This window comes from Oncorhynchus clarkii, chromosome 7, assembly GCF_045791955.1.
Source record: "Oncorhynchus clarkii lewisi isolate Uvic-CL-2024 chromosome 7, UVic_Ocla_1.0, whole genome shotgun sequence".
In the NCBI taxonomy this organism is placed as follows: Eukaryota; Metazoa; Chordata; class Actinopteri; order Salmoniformes; family Salmonidae; genus Oncorhynchus; species Oncorhynchus clarkii.
The window spans coordinates 53,080,019-53,099,715 of NC_092153.1; the positions used below are offsets into that span (position 1 = coordinate 53,080,019).

Below are 19,697 nucleotides of genomic sequence, written 5' to 3' on the forward strand. Positions count from 1 at the left end.
GCAGTGTGATTTAAACACCATCTGCTCAGCTCACACACAGACACATCACTCTGCCAGTTAGTTATACTGGGTGCTGTAATCTGGTGTGTCATCCACCCCCAAAATCCGAGGGGGCACAAAGTACGTGAGTACTGCTGGGGGGTGGATTTGGGCGGGCCATCCTGAAGTTGGATCATTTTTCAAACACCTGAAACAGCTTTTTCTTGCAATCTAGAGTCATAATCATTCTTCTTAATTCTGTCAAAAATATGTATATTTTTTCTGCATATCTAACTATGCCTCTTGAGCTGTCTGTATTCTCCTGACTGGTGGTTCTTTTTTCAAATAAACAACATATTCTTCTCTATTGAAAGGAATGTGAGTCTTATTCAGTACATTTAGTTATTGCTTGCCTACCAACCTTGCCAGCAGGCATAAAATCAAGCTTTATTTACAGCACATTTCATACATGGAATGCAATGCGCTTTACAGGAAACAACTAATAAAAAAACTATGAAAATAAAAGCTGAAATATTTACTACACAACAAACATAAGATAAAAAAACAAAAGAATTACAAAACTGAACAACTAAAAATCACCCTAAGGAAAAGCAAAGCTAAAATTAAGTTTTAAGATCTATTTTAAATATCTCCACAGTTTCAGACCCCTCAGTTTTTCTGGCAGGCTATTCCAGAGGCTGGGGGCATAATAACTAAAGACTGCCTCTCCATGCCTCTTGGTCCGAGGCTTTGGGAAGGCCTCGGACCAAGAGCCAGAGGATCCGATGGACCTACTGGGTACATAACTTAAAGGCATGTCTGACATGTATTGGGGTGCACAATTGTGGATTGATTTAAAAACCAATAGAATAATCTTAAAATGAATTCTAAAACTCACAGGCAGCCAGTGCAGAGAACTTAAAACTGGTGTATGCTCTCCGGTGTAAGCAGCACTCTGGTCTGGTCTTGGTCAGGAGCCGTGCTGCAGCAATCTGTATGTTTTGCAGTTGACCAATGGCTTTCTTGGGTAGACCAGACAGGAGATCAATACAGTAGTCAAACCTGCTTGTAATAAAAGCATGGATGAGTCTCTCTGTATCAGCCTGAGAGAGAAATGACTGCACCTTGGCAAGGTTCCTCAGGTGGTAAAAAGCTATTTTGGTCACATTTCTAATGTGTGATTCAACATTTAGTTCAAAATCTAAAATAACACCTAGGTTTTTTTACCTGGTGTTTTATCTTTATTGCCTGTAAATTCAAATGTGCGCCTAGATTCTCTCTCTGTGCTTTGTCTCCAACAATAAGTACCTCGGTCTTATCTTGATTTAGCTGGAGGAAGTTTTGAGCCATCCAAGAATTTAAATCACTAATACAGTCTAATCAATTTTCCGTGGAACTAAAATCCGTGTGACACAGAAATAAAAGTTGTGTATCATCTGCGCAGCAGTGAAAATGAATGCTGTGCTTTCTGATAAAGCTGCCAATGGGGTAACATATATAAACTGAACAGTACCGGACCCAAATTCAAACCTTGTCGAACGCCACATGTGATATGTATTTTGATCACCACAGGTGACAAACTCTCGACCGGTTAAATAGGTCCTAAACCAATTCATAACTGTACTGGAGAGGCCAACCCACCTCTCCAGTCTGTCCAGAAGGACATCATGGTCAACAGCGTCGAATGCAGCACTTAAAACTAAGAGTACAATGACATAGAGCTGTTTGGCATCTGTGTTAGCTCTACTACCATGTCCCACTTTAACTAAGGCTGTCTCTGCTGTGGTGGGCACAAACACCAGACTGGACCTTTTCAAAAATAAAGTTGCCACTTAAAAAATGATTTAGCTGTTTGAACACCAATGCCAGCAATTATAGTTAGACAAGCTAGCTACTCTAACTTGATTGAAATAGCTTCTTGGTAGCTCGTTATGAATGACACATGGAGAGAATCACTGGGTAGAATCACTGGGGACAGGGGAACATGAACATCTACCTCCCCACATGATTCATCCTCTTTGAATAAGCTTTCTTTCCTCCACCTGATTTGCCTTGTGGTCTGTGTTATTGAAGAGGAACATCAACTGCTAACATTTGGTGCCATGACCCGGATGAATAGGTCTGAACAACAAGAAAAACTCAACTGTGTGTTGATCCAGAAGAAAGAGAGAAGGCTGAGTGCAACCCACTTTGGGGAGTCAACTCTTAATCTCCTTATTGATGACAGAAGTCCTGGGTGAGTCTAGACCAATATCATTTTAAAATGACCAAATCAGGTTCAAATGAATGCATGCAGTGAGTGATACGTATCTGTGATGTTTAAGGTTCAAGTCGTTTGTTCTCTATTATAGGTGTTTGAGTCCTCTATTAAAGAGTCCTTTCTTTTTGTGGAACCTTCTTGTTGCATAGAAGTGAGTTGCTAGTTGAGTAGCAATTTTTACACTTGTGGTTAATGTAAGCCTTCAACAAGCTTTTTGAAGTGAATATACATTTTTATGGGTAGCCAGGCCCTACAGAGACAATTTGTTCTAGAACAGGTTTGAGTCCTCAAAAGAGGATATATTTTGGGGTTAAATTAATATATAAACATAGAGATATATATTATACAACTTTAAAAGTTATTATAATGCCATTGTTAAGTGAGAAAACCACTCTGGAAAAGGACGGAAGAGATATTTTAAATTCACTGTTTAGTGATATGAAGAACCATTTCAAAGTAGAGAAGTGTAGGCAAGAGATAATGAAGAAATATTCCGTCATTGTTGACAAAGATGGAATATGGAATCTGTCTGATGTATAAAAACCTTGGGTAAAAATACAGTGGATGTCTAATTCCTTGACAAAGACAGGATGGTCTTTAACTGTTTTAGCCGAAGTAAGAAAAACGGGATGATAAATTCTTTCTGGAGAATCGTGAGAGGACATTGAAGAGAGATAAAGAAAGTTTAAGGGCACTCGGTGAACAGATCAAAACCTTGAAAGAATAAATTCAACAATTACAGGCAAGGGTCGTAAAAACAGACTTGACCCCCACCTGTGGACCATTTGTTCCCTCAATCGACCTTCACACTGAGTTGCGCAAGGGTGATCGGGTTTCAAGCATCTGGTCAGCACTGCCTGGCTTTGAGTCAACAGATACTGACAGCAGTGACGAATGATGTCTTAGGCCAACCAGAACACAGGCTGTAAAGGGTAGTAAATTCAAATCTCACGTGACAGTAATCACACACAAATCAGCATCTCCAAAACAGTTGGATGAATGGTCAAAAATGTTGAAACATCCGTGAGAAGTGGGTATGAAAACATGGGACCATTTGAAGCGCTATAGCGTTATAAGAAACTCTACCATCTACATCCTTATGATGGGTACAGTTATTAGCCTTTGTTTTGAACAACCGTGAACATGGTGTACTTGAAGAAAAGGTTTATAGAGCTGTGGGTGGTGAAGAGCAAGATGTGGTTGATGGATGGAGAGCCATGTATGTTTTCCTTAAGGGTCTGACCAATACAACCACCAAATTGGGGAGAGATAACCAAATGTGTTCAAAAACCGAAAGAACCGCTTGATGAATTTGAAGAAAGGTTTAGAGCAGAGGTGGTTAGACACAGTGGGTTACCCGACATGGAAGATGAAAATGCACTCAATTCCTCAGAGCCTGGTTCCTCTCTAGGTTTCTTCCTAGGTTCTGGCTTTTCTAGGGAGTTTTTCCTAGCCTTCTACATCTGCATTACTTGCTGTTTGGGGTTTTAGGTTGGGTTTCTGTATAAGCACTTTGTGACATCTGCTGATGTAAAAAGGGCTTTATAAATACATTTGATTTGATTTACATTTACATATTAGTCATTTAGCATTCACACTTATCTAGATCGACCTACAGTTAGTGCATTCATCTTAATATAGCTAGGAGGGAGAACCACATACCACAGTCATTGTAAGTACATTTTTCCTCAAAGTAGCTATCAGCAAAGTCAGAGCTAGTATTGGGGAAAAGAGTCAAGTGAGAGTGTTAGTTCACTAAAGGCTTTTTCTTTGGCTCTATATCTTATAGGATTAACTCCCCACCTGCCCTGCCAGCCAGTTGGATATTCTGCAGTTTCCCTGAGAAGCCAAGAAGGGCTGCTTTAAATAATCATAAGCAGTTTTGCGTGCATCATTAATTCAGTTCTGACTAAAGACATTTAATAATTCCCGGGAGGAGGAGGATGAGGCACGGGCTGGGCTGCCAGTAGTGAGTTGTGGTGCAGGCACATAACGGAGCAGCTCCGACTCTGGTGAACTCTGGTAGCTAGCTACTGGACATTTCTTTCTCTTTCCATACCTTGAGATGAACACTTGGATGCTTTGCTTGGCCCGGTGGGGATGGGAGGTCAGTCATGTGACCAGCCTGCTGCCCCCAGGGATGGATCTGTCATCTTCCATTCAGATCACGGCTTCAAAGCGGGAATTGGAACGGACCCATGCATGCAAAGCTGAATTGAATATGAAGCGATGGACAGCGATGGTCATCCTCTGGACATCCGACCTTGGCTGACAATGGAAAGTACTATCATGTTCAGGTGGGATAACAATGCCCTATGGCCAGTGTACCATGGCTCACAGGTTTATAGGCATGTGAGACCAAGTCGAACATCACTCTCCAGTTATACTGAGCAGCATTTTCTCCATGTTTTTCCCTTTATCCTTCATGTACTGTAGCTGAAGGAGGCCAGTACCTGAAAGCTTGCTAGATCAAATCCTCGAGCTGACAAGGTAAAAATCTGTCATTTTCCCCCTGAGCAATGCAGTTAACCCACTGTTCTCCGGGCTCCGATGACGTGTATGTCGATTAAGGCAGCCCCCGCATCTCTCTGATTCAGAGGGGTTGGTTTAAATGCAGAAGACACATTTCAGTACACTAGGTATCCCTCTTTCCCACATAGCCGTTGTCCCTCCACTTCTCTGGGTTAGCTACACCTGGCTTGGGTGTCCACAGCACACCTGTCTGCCATTGGTCCACCCACAGGACACATTAGAGTCTAACCATAATCACCATTAGGCAAGAAAAATACTCACTAGAGAGGACTACAGACTGACTCCATGGCCTCTGTGCTTAATGAGCAGAAACATCATTTATTATGCTTGGAAAGCCTGGGTTTCTATGAGGAGTTTGAGGAGTAGGGCACGGTTTTATCCCATTGTGAAATTGCAGAGGCAAATACAAATAAAACTGAATTGAAGTGAGCTGAATTGTGTCCCAATACACCTGCTGTTCTACGCTGAAACTGTGTGAGGGCTCTCACATTCGGTCCAGTGCTGAAATGTGAAAGTTGAGAGTATAGTGGCCCAATTCTCTGCTCTGCAGCGCTGGAAAGAGTTTACTTAAAGGGGAATGTCAGGGAGATGCGTGCTCAGTAGCTCACACACAAATCAAAAACACATAGATTCAGTCCCACCAAGAAATGCTCAACATGTGGGCACAAGTTTACACAAATTGAAATGAAGAGACAGAAAAAGCCCTCATTGCCCTGAGCTGAACCCGTCTATTAATTCTTATCATCATTGTGTTTGTCGACATGACTAGACTAGAGGGCCGCTTCTGTGCATTCAGAGTTTCAACATCTAGCATAGTCCTGTCAATATCTGTCCCTTTCAAATGGCTGTCCTCCATGTAATCTTATTTGCAATGGAAAGCAGTGGGTTGATCTTAGAAGATCTACAACTGACACGGTGGACATTAAGAATCAGCGACAGCAGAGGTTGAGGCATGGTCAAATAGAATTTCTTAAAACACTGAGTTTAATAAAGTCGGCTCATGTTTCCTCTCGTATCTGGAAACATACACAGTTTATCTGAGTACTGCAGCAATACGAACGGGATGCTCGTTCACTGACGATGCAGATTCATTCCAAATCAATTCCACTAAGGACAAAGCTACAGGACAGCCTTTTCTGCGCCCGCAGCTTTTTGCCTAGACTGTGGGTTTAAAAGACATTCCATTTGACAACCATCCCCCCTAAACTATCAGTATGCATGAAGAAGCTCTAATGATTTTAATTATTCACCCCACACAAACCACTTCATTATTCACCCCACACAAACCACGTGTTTATGCATGTAAATACCACCTCTAAAATGTTAATTGCTTTGACCTTTATTTTTTAAGAACACAGTAGACATTTTGTACCAAATAAGTACATTTTGGGGGTAGGGGAGAGTGGGGTAAATTGTGCCAAAGGGTTAGATGAGCCACCCTTTGTGTATGGTTTCCTAGAAACAGGGGGTGGCTCAACTAACCCTTTGGCTCAACAAAGTATAACATCAGAACCAAAGTGACATTTTGACTCCTCACACCCCACCTCTTCCTAAATATGTAATAATATTTAATATTCAGGAAAAGCAAGAGATCTTCCTAGAATCTGTGAAGGTAGAAACTACATGGAAAAAGTGGTAAGCAAGTAAGGATGAAAAAACACATTGTGTTATAGGTTTCATGACGCTTGTATCGTAATTAAATTATATAATTTATTAATTTATTTAATATAAATTATATAACTGTAAGGTTTGGTGGAGGAGGAATAATGATCTGGGGCTGTTTTTCATGGTTCGGGCTAGGCACCTTAGTTCCAATGAAGGGAAATCTTAACACTACAGCATTATAGACGATTCTGTGCTTCCAACTTTGTGGCAACAGTTTGGGGAATGCCCTGTCCTGTTTCAGCATGACAATGCTCCCGTGCACAAACCGAGGTCCATACAGAAATGGTTTGTTGAAATCGGTGCGGAAGAACTTGACTGACTTGCACAGATCCCTAACCTCAACCTGATCAAACACCTTTGTGATGAATTGGAACACCGACTGCAAGCCAGGTCTAAGGGGGGGGCAAACTCTATATTTATGCCCTTGATTTTGGAATGAGATGTTCGACTTGAACTCTATTGGAGGGATGCAATACCATTCTTCCACAAAAAAATCCATAATTTAGTGTTTTGTTGATGGTGGTGGAAAATGCTGTCTCAGGCGCTGCTGCAGAATCTCCCATAAATGTTCAATTGGGTTGAGATCTGGTGACTGAAACAGCCATGGCATATGGCTTATATTGTTTTCATGCTTATCAAACCATTCAGTGACCACTCGTGCCCTATGGATGGGGACATTGTCATCCTATGGGGGCAATTGTTATACATGACCCTAAACATGTTGGGATGTTAATTGCTTAATTAACTCAGGAACCACACCTGTGTGGAAGCATCTGCTTTCAATATACTTTGTATCCCTGAAATACTTAAGTATTTCCATTATTTTGGCAGTTACCTGTGTATAAAGCACAGAAAAGTCACGTGTTTGACTGCACTGGGCCTTTAAGTTTGTTGGCCACGCCCACTAATTGGCCTCACCTGATCTTAAAACTTCTTAGGGGTCAAATCCCGTTAACGGGATCGATTTGACAACATCCAGTGAAATGGCAGAGCGCCAAATTAAAATTAAATTATTAGAAATATTTAACTTTCATATAATCACAAGTGCAATATGCCAAGTTAAAGCTTTTCTTCTGTTTATCCAGCCACGGTGTCAGATTTCAAAAATACTTTACGGCGAAAGCAAACCATGCTATTTTCTGAGGACAGCACCCCATCAAACAAACACAGACAATCATATTTCATCCCGCCAGGCGCGACACAAAACTCAGAAATAATTATATAATTCATGCCTTACCTTTGATGATCTTCTTTTGTTGGCACTCTAATATGTCCCATAAACATCACAAATGGTCCTTTTGTTAGATTAATTCCGTCGTTATATCTCCAAAATGTCAATTTATTTGGTGCGTTTGATCCAGAAAAACACTGGTTCCAACTCGCGCAACATGACTACAAAATATCTAATAAGTTACCTGTAATCTTTGTCCAAACATTTCAAACAACTTTCCTAATACAACTTTAACTATTTTTTAACATAATAATAATAATCAATACAATTTAAGACGGGATGAACTGCGTTCAATAGCGGATAAAAACAAAGTGGAGCGCCCCAACCACAACAGTACACTACACTCAACCCTCGTTCTGAACAGCCCTACTTCTTCATTTCTCAAAGGAAAAACATAAACCTATAGGAACTGCAAGCAAGAGCCTTAGAAATCTAGATCCCCATAGAAAACCCATTGAAAAGAGAGTGACCTAAAAAATTAAATCCTGGTTGGTTTGTCCTCGGGTTTCACCTGCAAAATAAGTTATGTTATATTCACAGACATCATTCAAACAGTTTTAGAAACTTATAATATGCATATCCTAGCTTCTGGGCCTGAGTAGCAGGTTGTTTACTTTGGGCACACTTTTCATCCAGATGTGAAAATACCGTCCCCTAGCCTAGAGAGGTTAATGTTCTCTTAACTATTTGAGAGCATTCCCAATGTCAACCCATCTGGAGAACGTTTTTAGAACATTACCAAAATTGAAATGAAACCATCTTTGAACTTTTTAGGAAACGTTCGGGTTAAAGTAATGAAAAAAAAACGAACATGTACCTGTGTGAAAGAGAGGCTATGACAGAGTAGCAGAGGCACACATGGTCTGATCTGATGACATGGAGTCTGAGGTTGATAAACATATCAAGAATCTTGCCGACCAGTTTCATGGGCTTAGTAGCCTGAAATGCAGAGAACTTGAAAACAAATTGGCACATCGAAACAACATCCTTGGCCCAGTAATCTGGGACCGGTTTACCAAAAGCATCTTAAGGCTAGTTATTCTTTAGAACTTTTGTAGGAGCATCATTAAATCTCCAAGCTGTTTCCCAAAACTATCATTATTAACATTGGGCTCACGAGTGGCGCAGCGGTCTAAGACACTGCATCTCAGTGCTAGAGGCGTCACTACAGACACCCTGGTTTGAATCCAGGCTGTATCACAACCCGCTGTGATTGGGAGCTCCATAGGGAGGCGCACAATTGGCCCAGTGCCGTCCAGGTTTGGCCGGTGTAGGCCGTCATTTTAAATATGAATTTGTTCTTAACGGACTTGCCTAGTTAAATCAAAGTTAAATAAAAACATTTAAACACTCGTAATCTAACACCTGCCTCAGACCAAGTGTAAAACAGCTAAGTGCGTTGTTAGATGTTTTTTTGCCCTCCCATGTCACTTTACAGATGATCTCTGCTAAAAACAGAATCACTTGGTTTATCCGTCTATCTGGGACCACTGAAACTTCATAACAACGTTCACTACAAATACAAGTTGCTAATGTCCTTGCAAATCATACAAACAAGTGACATAAAAATATTTTCAAATGAAAACAGAGATGACTGCCTTAAAATATAAACAGTAGGCTATAAACCTATTTCAATCATATTGAAATACATTTCATGTTCAATCAGTTGAGTTCTATTTTGCTACTTGTAGGCTTGTGTGTAGTTTGTCTCAATGTATTTAATGATGCATAGCCTAACAAGCGCAATGATGTGCCAACTGTGACTTTGTGAACTTTTATTGGGTAAGCATTAGAATAAGCTTGCCTCAATATTTGCAGCCATAGGTGGTAATATATCTCGAGGAGCTGATCCGTTGTCAGTATTGCGAAATAATTATAACGTTAAGGTAAAACTTGAATGGAGAAGGCTGGTCCGAGAGCAGCGCTCCTCTTCTTTCAATCCTCTCGACACACTTAGCGATCGTTCTCTCTGCGTAGTGTTTTGGGAAACGCATGTTGCATCTTCTGCCATTGTAGGAAAACACTCTTAAGCCTAAATTTCATTGTTATCGGGAAAACTAGCACTGGTCAAGATATTGAACAGAGATCTATATCTGAATGTAGGCATACATTTAAGATATACAATATACCACACCCCCATTTCATGAATTAAACTTTTAACCATCACCTACTGTCACAGGACACCATCACCCACTGTCACTGGAAACCATCACCCACTGTCACTGGAAACCATCACCCACTGTCACTGGAATTCATCACCCACTGTCACTGGACACCATCACCCACTGTCACTGGACACCATCACCAGCTGTCACAGGACACCATCACCAGCTGTCACAGGACACCATCACCAGCTGTCACAGGACACCATCACCAGCTGTCACAGGACACCATCACCCACCGTCACAGGACTAGAGGTCGACCGATTATGATTTTTCAACGCCGATACCGATTATTGGAGGACCAAAAAAAGCAGACACCGAATAATTGGACGATTTTTATAAATATATTTGTAATGATGACAAGTACAACAATAATGAATGAACAATGAACACTTTTATTTTAACTTAATATAATACATAAATAAAATCAATTTAGTCTCAAATAAATAATGAAACACGTTCAATTTGGTTTAAATAATGCAAAAACACAGTGTTGGAGAAGAAAGTAAAAGTGCAATATGTGACATGTAATAAAGTTTTAGGTTGTAGTTATTATAGGAATAATAGGACTATTTCTCTCTATACCATTTGTATTTCATATACCTTTGACTATTGGATGTTCTAATAGGTGCTTTAGTGTTGCCAGCCTAATCTCGGGAGTTGATAGGCTTGAAGTCATAAACAGCACTGTGCTTCAAGCATTGCTAAGAGCTGCTGGCAAATGCAGGAAATGGCTGTTTGAATGAATGTTTACCAGCCTGCTGCTGCCTACCACCGCTCAGTCAGACTTCTCCATCAAATATCAAATCATAGACTTAATTATAATATAATAAACACACAGAAATACGAGCCTTAGGTCATTAATATGTTCAAATCCAGAAACTATCATTTCGAAAACAAAACGTTTATTCTTTCACTGAAATACAGAATCGTTATCTATTTTATCGAACGGGTGGCAACCCTAAGTCTAAATATTGCTGTTACATTGCACAACCTTCAATGTTATGTCATAATTATGTAAAATTCTAGCAAATTAATTACGGTCTTTGTTAGGAAGAAATGGTCTTCACACAGTTCGCAAAAAGCCAGGCGGCCCAAACTGCTGCATATAACCTGACTCTGTTGCACAGGACGCAAGAGAAATGACACAATTTCCCTAGTTAATATTGCCTGCTGACATAAATTTATTTTAACTAAATATGCAGTTTAAAAAATATACTTATGTATTGATTTTAAGAAAGGCATTGATGTAAATGGTTAAGTACATTTGTGCAACAATTGTGCTTTTTTCGCTAATGCACTTTTGATAAATCATCACCCGTTTGGCGAAGTTGAAGTAGGCTGTGATTCGATGATAAATTAACAGGCACCGCATTGATTATATGCAACGCAGGTCAAGCTAGTTAAACTAGTAATATCATCAACCATGTGTAGTTAACTAGTGATTATGTTAAGATTGATTGTTTTTTAAGTTTAATGCTAGCTAGCACCTTACCTTGGCTCCTTGCAGCCATAAGGTCCTTTTGATGCTGCACTTGTGTAACAAGTGGTCTGCCATGCAGTCTCCTCGTGGATTGCAATGTAATCGGCCATAATCGGCGTTCAAAAATGCAGATTACAGATTGTTATGAAAACTTGAAATCGGCCCTAATTAATCGGCCATGCCGGTTGACATCTACACGGGACACCATCACCCACTGTCACAGGAAAACCACACCCACTTACCCCGTATCGGGGTTAAGTTGTGCTATGTTTTCAACTATTATGTTACCATGAATTTGAATTATTTTCAGGGATACACAACATCCTGAAATATTGTTAGAAAGAATACTATATTTCCCTTGACATAGTCATGCTGAATGTAAAAAATGGCTCAACATACCTTACCCTCCCTACGCCAATTTTTGTATTATTCTGTTATAATAGAAACACAGCTCAGCTTCCTATGAGTCTCCAATATTGCCTAACATAGAACTAATGGTGAGTAGTTGTTAGTTGACAAGGTTGAACATGTTGTTCCCTCTTATTCAAACTATTAGAACAGAGAGTTTCTGCTGATGGGACTATATTGGGGTCTTTACTGAGCATGGAAGGATTACTAATATACATCACCCAGGGGAAATTAGATTCTAATCATTTAAGAGAACAACTTCCATCAATCTCAAAATAATAAAGCTTTAGAAAGCAGCCCATTTGGAGTACGGAGCTGTTTAAAGAAGAATTGTATTGCAAAGCCAGATTTCATACTCTACAGCCCACTGCCAAATACACAACAAAACAATCTGAATGGTTTAGGATTAAAGCTGTGTTATTCACATCCATCAACTCATACGTCTGAGTGATTCACATCAATCCTATACAACATGTAGAGGGTGATATGTAATCACTAATATGCAAAAGATAACAAGGAGCAGTCATGGGGGGAAATTAACATACAGTGTAACTATATTCAGCTCACCATGAAACCATGCTCCTTCCTGTATGCAATCTGATACCAGGAAACAAACATTCTTTACATGCCATGGCCCCATTTTCTATAAATCCCCATCTGATCTCCAGGTTACGATCTTCCAGACTGCACCTTCACTCGAGAGAGTCTAGTTGGACACCAATAATTAAGTTTATCTTAATGTCCTTACACCTCATTCTCTGTCTCAGGTCTACAGTGACTAGGGTCTGTCCTACCTATACTTCATGCCGGTCCGTATGCTCTGGTCGCTGGACGTGGGCTGGCTCTGGACCGTGAGCTGTCCCAGACTACGGGCCACCATGGCCACAGCCCTGAACTTGTTGCGGGTGCCTGTGTTGGGGCTGTTGGCATTCTGGCGGTGGTTGAGCCGCTCCTCTGTACTGCGGCTCACCCCTCCACGGTTGTGGTCCGTACACACTAACGACACCTGCATCCTGGCTGGGACTGGGAGCCACCAGGCACGGCTTCAGGTGCTCCGGTTAAAGATTGTGGTGGGTCAGTCTAAGACACGGCTACTTTCAGTAGTCAGGGTAGTCAGGTCAGTGTCAGGGTAGTCAGGTCAGTGTCAGGGTAGTCAGGTCAGTGTCAGTGTAGTCAGGTCAGTGTCAGTGTAGTCAGGTCAGTGTCAGTGTAGTCAGGTCAGTGTCAGTGTAGTCAGGTCAGTGTCAGTGTAGTCAGGTCAGTGTAGTCAGGTCAGTATCAGTGTAGTCAGGTCAGTGTCAGTGTAGTCAGGTCAGTATCAGTGTAGTCAGGTCAGTGTCAGGGTAGTCAGGTCAGTGTCAGGGTAGTCAGGGTAGTCAGCTATGTCTGCAGAGACAAGAGGAGAGGAGAATTATCGTCTTCCGAGGGTTTCCTGCTTCAACACAGCCTCAGCCTGTGTGGGTGTCTCTGCTTTGTCTGCTACAGAAACCAACAACCGGCCACTTCAGACTGCTGGCACAGGAACACCGTCTCGGTCCCGGCAGAGACACAAAACCAGACGAAGACGCACCCTCCAAAAAAAGGTATAGCGTCTTACGACGAGAACAGCAGTTTAATGAATCTCCCTTTGCAGTCTCGACTGGCTTGTCCTCGATTCATCCGACTGTCTCACTCAAGCTTTCTGTAGTAATCAGAGGCTCATCACAGACTGACGGGCAGATGCAATCATTCTGCAATTTCCTTTTAATCTGGAGCTCAGTTCTACAGATAACACAGAGAATGGAGACACATGATCACAAAGAGATGATGAACTACTCCAGGAGGTAAAATTCTGATCCCTTACAATGTCCACAGCAGCAGCAGCTGTCCTGGTTGTGTGACTACTCAGCAGCTCTGTTTTTCAATCAGAGAGCAGTCTCTTGTTCACTGACTCCCATCCCTCCGCTGTCTCCCGGATTAAACTTACATGTGTATACCTAGCGCATGGTATAAAGAGGCAGAGTGAATGCAGACAAGAGAAGAGGAGGAGAAGAAAGAGAGAGGGTGGGAGGGATATGGAGAGATGCTATGGAGAGGAGTATTGAGAGGGTTACACTAGCACGAGAGAGAGAAAGAGCGAGCGTGAGAGAGCAAGCGACAGATAGAGGGAGGGAGAGATGAAGGGAAGGGGCAAGAGAGTGTCCACAGCTGCTGTTATAGGAGAGGCTGGCTGGTGTATTTTTGATCCACTTCTCATCTACCTCCCTGCTCCAGCATGGCTAAGTCAGGTTCAGCATGGCGCAGTCACTGTGGCAGAGTGTGGTCCAGTCAGGTCCAGTATGGTACAGCTTGGTCCTGTCAGGTTCCGAGTGGTCCAGTTTGGTTCAATCAGGTCCAATGTGGTTCAGTAGTTCATCTTCGGCTTCACATTAAATGTGAATACATCCCTAAAACATCTGTCTCATTGTTCTATCTGTGGGGATTCCTCTGGATTTTGGCATTGGGGCTCTTTATCTACTTCCCCAGAGTCAAATTAACTCGTGGATACCATTTTTTTTTGTCTCTGTGAAAGTTGCTCCCAAAGTCCCAAAGTATCCCTTTAACTGAAAATAAATTATTCCTGGCATATTTATTCATTTGAATAATTTTGTTACATAAATAAGAACATAGCCCGTATCCAATTACTTCCTGCATGGCGACAAGCAATTGATATGTAAGACAATGTCCGTGTTCAGGGGGACTTAGTGAGTGGATGAGCTTGGCTTAATATAATAATGGTGGAAGGTCACAGTAAACACTGTGGTAATAAGAGACAACACACTATTGGTTGAAGGAGTAAGGAGACAGTAGAGGCTTGCGTTACAAGTAATCTAATACTGAACCTTATCTAACCAGGCCCATGCAGCTAGTTGCTTCTGCTGGAGGAGCTAATTAAAAGAGATGTGGTGAGGAACAGACAAATAGTAAGGCAGAGTGGAGAAGCAAACTCCAAAAAAAGGAATCCAGCAGACAAGCTGCATCCAACTGACACACCTATTTTTAGAGCCTTAACCTTTTGCTCTAGGACTTATATAGAGTAAAAACGTATTTAATTCAACTCATTTTAAATTGGATTTCACACCCGCCTTTGGGGGGACAGGCCCAGGGAGAGATGCTGTCCCATCTCCTCTCGTTGAAAGTGACTGTGTAGGGTAGATGGGCCACTGCAATGCTCCTTCTACAAAACATTTATTGTGATTCCCAGCAATGGCTGTGGGGGAGGCCGTTGGGTCGTTCAGAGTGACGGTGTCATAGTGTTGTTCTAGAGGCTCAGGTCAGGGTCCCTGACTGGAAGGCAGGGTGCTGGGGAGCCCTCTCCCGTCCTGGTGGAGCAACAGAGCATGAGAACAGCCACCCCCACACTCCTCACCCCAAACCCCTTGGGAGAAGCTGGGGACAGTGTACAGGGAGGGAACAGGGGCTCAGGCTGCCCAGATAGTGTCAACATCTAATCCACACCAGCCCACTCACCACCCCAGTCCACCCCAAACCCCACCCCTGGGGCTCCACCGACCAGTATCCACTGAGCCTCTGACCTGGGCATGGCTATTGTTGCTGAGATGTGAGCGATCTGCTGTAATCATTACACCAAATAAGGCTTGTATTTTTCCCAAAGATGTTGGGGACCAATATTGTTAGGTAGTAGTACTGAGTTTACACTCAGATGTAAAGCTGCCAGACAAAATAACTACACAAGTCACTGCACAACACTGTAGGCCTACTGTATCATATCATACACAAAGCACCAATCAAGTCTAACTGAAGCCACTTTGGTCCCATCTGGCCTATAGTGTTCATATTGAATGTGCTTCTTGCTTCAATAGACTAGACTATAGCAGACATGCAGATGAGGAGAAAGGAAGGAGAAAGCGGGGGAGTACCGCAGCACAGAGAGGGTGGTGACAGGAACCAAAGCGACATTCAGCATGATGAGCTAGGGTGACTCTCCGCTAATGGAGTCACACTTAGTCAGAGTAACACAGTAAACACGCCTGTCTATAGAGGGCTAAATGGAAAAACAAAAGTCTGTTGGAATAAAGATGCATGCCCACACACAGGGTGAGCATTTCAATAGTCCAAATTGTCTCCACATTCTGGATGGAACACCCACAGCAGAGGTCAGAACTGGGCAAACACCACATAGACCTATAGTAGCAACCATCCATCACCACTTCCTATTCATTCCTCAGTCTTCTGCTCCAACATGTAGACCTAATGACGATGCCTCTTCTCTCTACTCCTGGGCCTCGTATTATTGTAAATTGTGAAATAAATCAACCATATGGGACTTGAAACATAAAATAACCTGAACAGTCCCCAGCCACCCCAGTCATAGACTGTTCTCTCTACTACCGCATGGCAAGCGGTACTGGAGTGCCAAGTCTAGGACAAAAAGGCTTCTCAACAGTTTTTACCCCTAAGCCATAAGACTCCTGAACAGGTAATCAAATGGCTACCTGGACTATTTGCATTGTGTGTCACCCCCAACCCCTCTTTTTACACTGCTGCTACTCTCTGTTTATCATATATGCATAGTCACTTTAAAACCTCTTATGGATCCCTTCACGCGCCAATCCCTTTAGCGGGATCGATTTGACAACATCCAGTGAAATTGCAGAACGCCAAATTCAAACTACAGGAATATCAATATTCAACATTCACGAAAATACAAGTGTAATACATGAAAATGAAGCTTACATTTTTGTTAATCCAGCCGCTGTGTCAGATTTCAAAAAGGCTTTACGGCAAAAGCAGACCATGCGATTATCTGAGGACAGCACCCAGCATACAGACACATTAAAAAAATTAAACCAGGCAGGTGCGACACAAAAGTCAGAAATAGCCATATAATAAATGAATTACCTTTGAAGATCTTCTTTTTGCAATCCCAAATGTCTCACTGACACAATGAATGGTCATTTCGTTCGATAAATTCCTTCTTTATATCCCAAAAATGTCCATTAATTTGGCGCGTTTGATTCAGAAATACACCGGTTCCAACTCGCCCAACATGACTACAAAGTATCTAATAAGTTACCTGTAAACTTGGTACAAACATTTCAAACAACGTTCCTAATCCAACCTCAGGTATGTAAATAATCGCTAACATTTAAGATGGAATAAACTGTTTCTAATACTGGATAAAAACAACGTGAAACACGTTCCTGTTCACGCGCACCAAAATAGTAGGGACCTTCAGAGTGATACATGGAATGAATAGAACTACTTCTTAATTTCTCAAAAGAAAAACAGCGACAAATTTCTAAAGACTGTTGACATCTATTGGAAGCCATAGGAACTGCAATCGGGGCCCTAATTAATCAGGATTCCCATAGAAATCCATTGGAAAACACAATGACCTCAAAAAAGTATTTCCCTGGATGGATTGTGCTCGGGGTTTCACCTGCCAAATCAGTTCTGTTATACTCACAGACATTATTCTAACAGTTTTAGAAACGTCAGAGTGTTTTCTATCCAGATCTACTAATTATATGTATATCCTAGCTTCTGGGACTGAGTAACAGGCAGTTTACTTTGGGCATGCTTTTCATCCGGACGTGAAAATACTGCCCCTATCCCTAAGAAGATGAACTATACATTCATGTACATACTACCTCAATTGGGCCGACCAACCAGTGCTCCCGCACATTGGCTAACCGAGCTATCTGCATTGTGTCCCGCCACCCACCACCCGCCAACCCCTCTTTTACATTACTGCTACTCTGTTCATCAAATATGCATAGTCACTTTAACCATATCTACATGTACATACTACCTCAATCAGCCTGACTAACCGGTGTCTGTATGTAGACTCGCTACTTTTATAGCAGCGCTACTCTATATAGCCTGTCTTTTTACTGTTGTTTTATTTCTTTACTTACCTATTGTTCACCTAATACTTTTTTTGCACTATTGGTTAGAGCCTGTAAGTAAGCATTTCACTGTAAGGTCTACCTACACCTGTTGTATTCAGCGCATTTGACAGATACGCACGAGGAGGCACACACTTTAAAGGGCTTTGGGCTTTATTTAAAAAAAAAGTTGATCCTTAAATTAAGCCTTTTAGGTGCTGCTGTATTACACAATAATGATTTAGAATGGTTATATCATACTCTATTACAGAGTACTGGCACTGCAGGCCTGAATAGAGTTAACAATAATCTATACATTTCTTAAGAAAACCTCCATTGCTGAACAGCAGGCCTTGTAGGCCAGTGGGGCTTGCTAAGGGATACATTTCTTCCCTAGATGTTTTAATCTTAGGATAAAGCACACTGTTCTAGTGGGAGAGAACGGTCCTTACCTTAAATAAAGAACCAACTACTGATGTCTTTTGTTGGTAGAGTTGAAGAGAAGGTCTTGATGGCATTTGATGTTCTATGTCAGTCAGCAATTCAAAGCCACTACCTAGAGAAAGAAATCTATTATCTCTTCCCTCCCACTCCCCACATCCTCCCTTACGTTGTGCCCTCTGCCTTCTCTTTTTCATTAAGAGACCAACCAATGCCTATCCCATATCTACTAAGATGCTACAATCCCTCCTGGACACCGAATCATTCTGAGAGAGTGCAGTGTGCTGATAGGGCCTACATTTCACTCACTGTGAGGGGGAGGAAAGTGAGAGGGGAGCTTGAGAGGGGAGCTTGAGAGGCAGCGAATAGGCCAACAATGCACATGGATTTCGATGATCACGGCTAGGCTACACACCACATGTTCTTCGAGGCATAGAGTTGAAGGGCAAAACTAGGAGAAAAAAAGCAAATTTCAAAGCAAAAAATACACATTAGCATGATACATCCTGGAGTCTCTTTCACTGACCAACTACTGCCACACAACATGGACATGTTCAAACCCCCCCAGCTGACAAATAACTGGTTCTGTCCTTCTAAGTCCTGGGCAGCAGGGAGCTTAGCCAATCGATGATGCAACAATGTCATAATGAAGCCTCTGGGGAGTCACTACTGATAACACTGACCCTTCATCCCAATCCTCCAGACTTAGCTGCCGGGTAAGACAACGACAGAGACCACTTGGGGTTACTTACAGAAGGCTGCACCATTCCTTGGAGGGATGGAAATAGGCCTAGTTAGTTAGTGGCCCATGGAGGTTCCATGATCAATTCTACTGCAAAATCATGCTATATGTCAGCTTCAACTATCTAACTCTCAGGCATGTGCTTCCTATAAACACAGCAGAAACAAAATAGCCTAATAGGCACCCCCAAAATACTGGGACAACAATGTACTGAAAGGGACATTATCATTAAACGTTCATATGGAGGTTTAGTCTTTGTGGCACCTAATTTATCCTCTGGGGTCTTCATGCACCTCAGTCACTCTGTAGCTAGCTAGTGCCAACAACGACAGCCATTACTACAGGGGGCCAACCAGGCTTGTGTCCACAAAGTACACTATATGTACAAAAGTAATAGTAGATTTGACTATTTCAGCCACACCTGTTGCTGACAGGTGTATAAAATCGAGAGCACAGACATGCAATCTTCATTGACAAACATTGGCAGTAGAATGGCCTCAATGACTTTCAACGTGGCACAGTCATCGGGTGCCACCATTCCAACAAGTCAGTTAAAATTTTTCCCCTGCTAGAGCTTTCCTGGACAACTGTAAGTGCCGTTATTGTGAAATAGAAAAGTCTAGGAGCAACAATGGCTCAGCCGTGAAGTGCTAAGCCACACAAGTTCACAGAACGGGACCGCCGAGTGCTGAAGCGCGTATCGAGTAAAAAAACGTCTGTCTTTGGTTGCAACACTCACTACCGAGTTCCAAACTGCCTCTGGAAGCAACGTCAGCACAATAACTGTTTGTCTGGGTTTCCATGGCCGAGCAGCTACACACAAGCCTAAGATCACCATGTGCAATGCCAAGCGTTGGCTGGAGTGGTGTTAAGCTTAGCACCATTGGACTCTGAAGCAATCGAAAAACGTTCTCTGGAGTGATG

General features: G+C 42.0%; 2 protein-coding genes across 2 annotated transcripts in view; one reads left to right on the forward strand and one right to left on the reverse strand.

Annotated features, from left to right (window-relative positions):
• The window catches only part of LOC139413457 (voltage-gated potassium channel subunit beta-2-like), a 51,802-nt gene extending 38,996 nt beyond the window's left edge, over window positions 1-12,806 (reverse strand). The window contains exon 1 of the mRNA XM_071160878.1: window positions 12,515-12,806. Within this exon, the coding sequence (XP_071016979.1) occupies window positions 12,515-12,732 (218 nt within the window). The 5' untranslated portion in view covers window positions 12,733-12,806. The remainder of the gene's footprint in view (window positions 1-12,514) is intronic.
• LOC139413459 (small ribosomal subunit protein bS16m-like) overlaps window positions 2,067-19,697 on the forward strand; it is a 42,904-nt gene continuing 25,273 nt past the window's right edge. The window contains exon 1 of the mRNA XM_071160880.1: window positions 2,067-2,215. The gene's annotated coding sequence lies outside the window, so the exon portion shown is untranslated. The remainder of the gene's footprint in view (window positions 2,216-19,697) is intronic.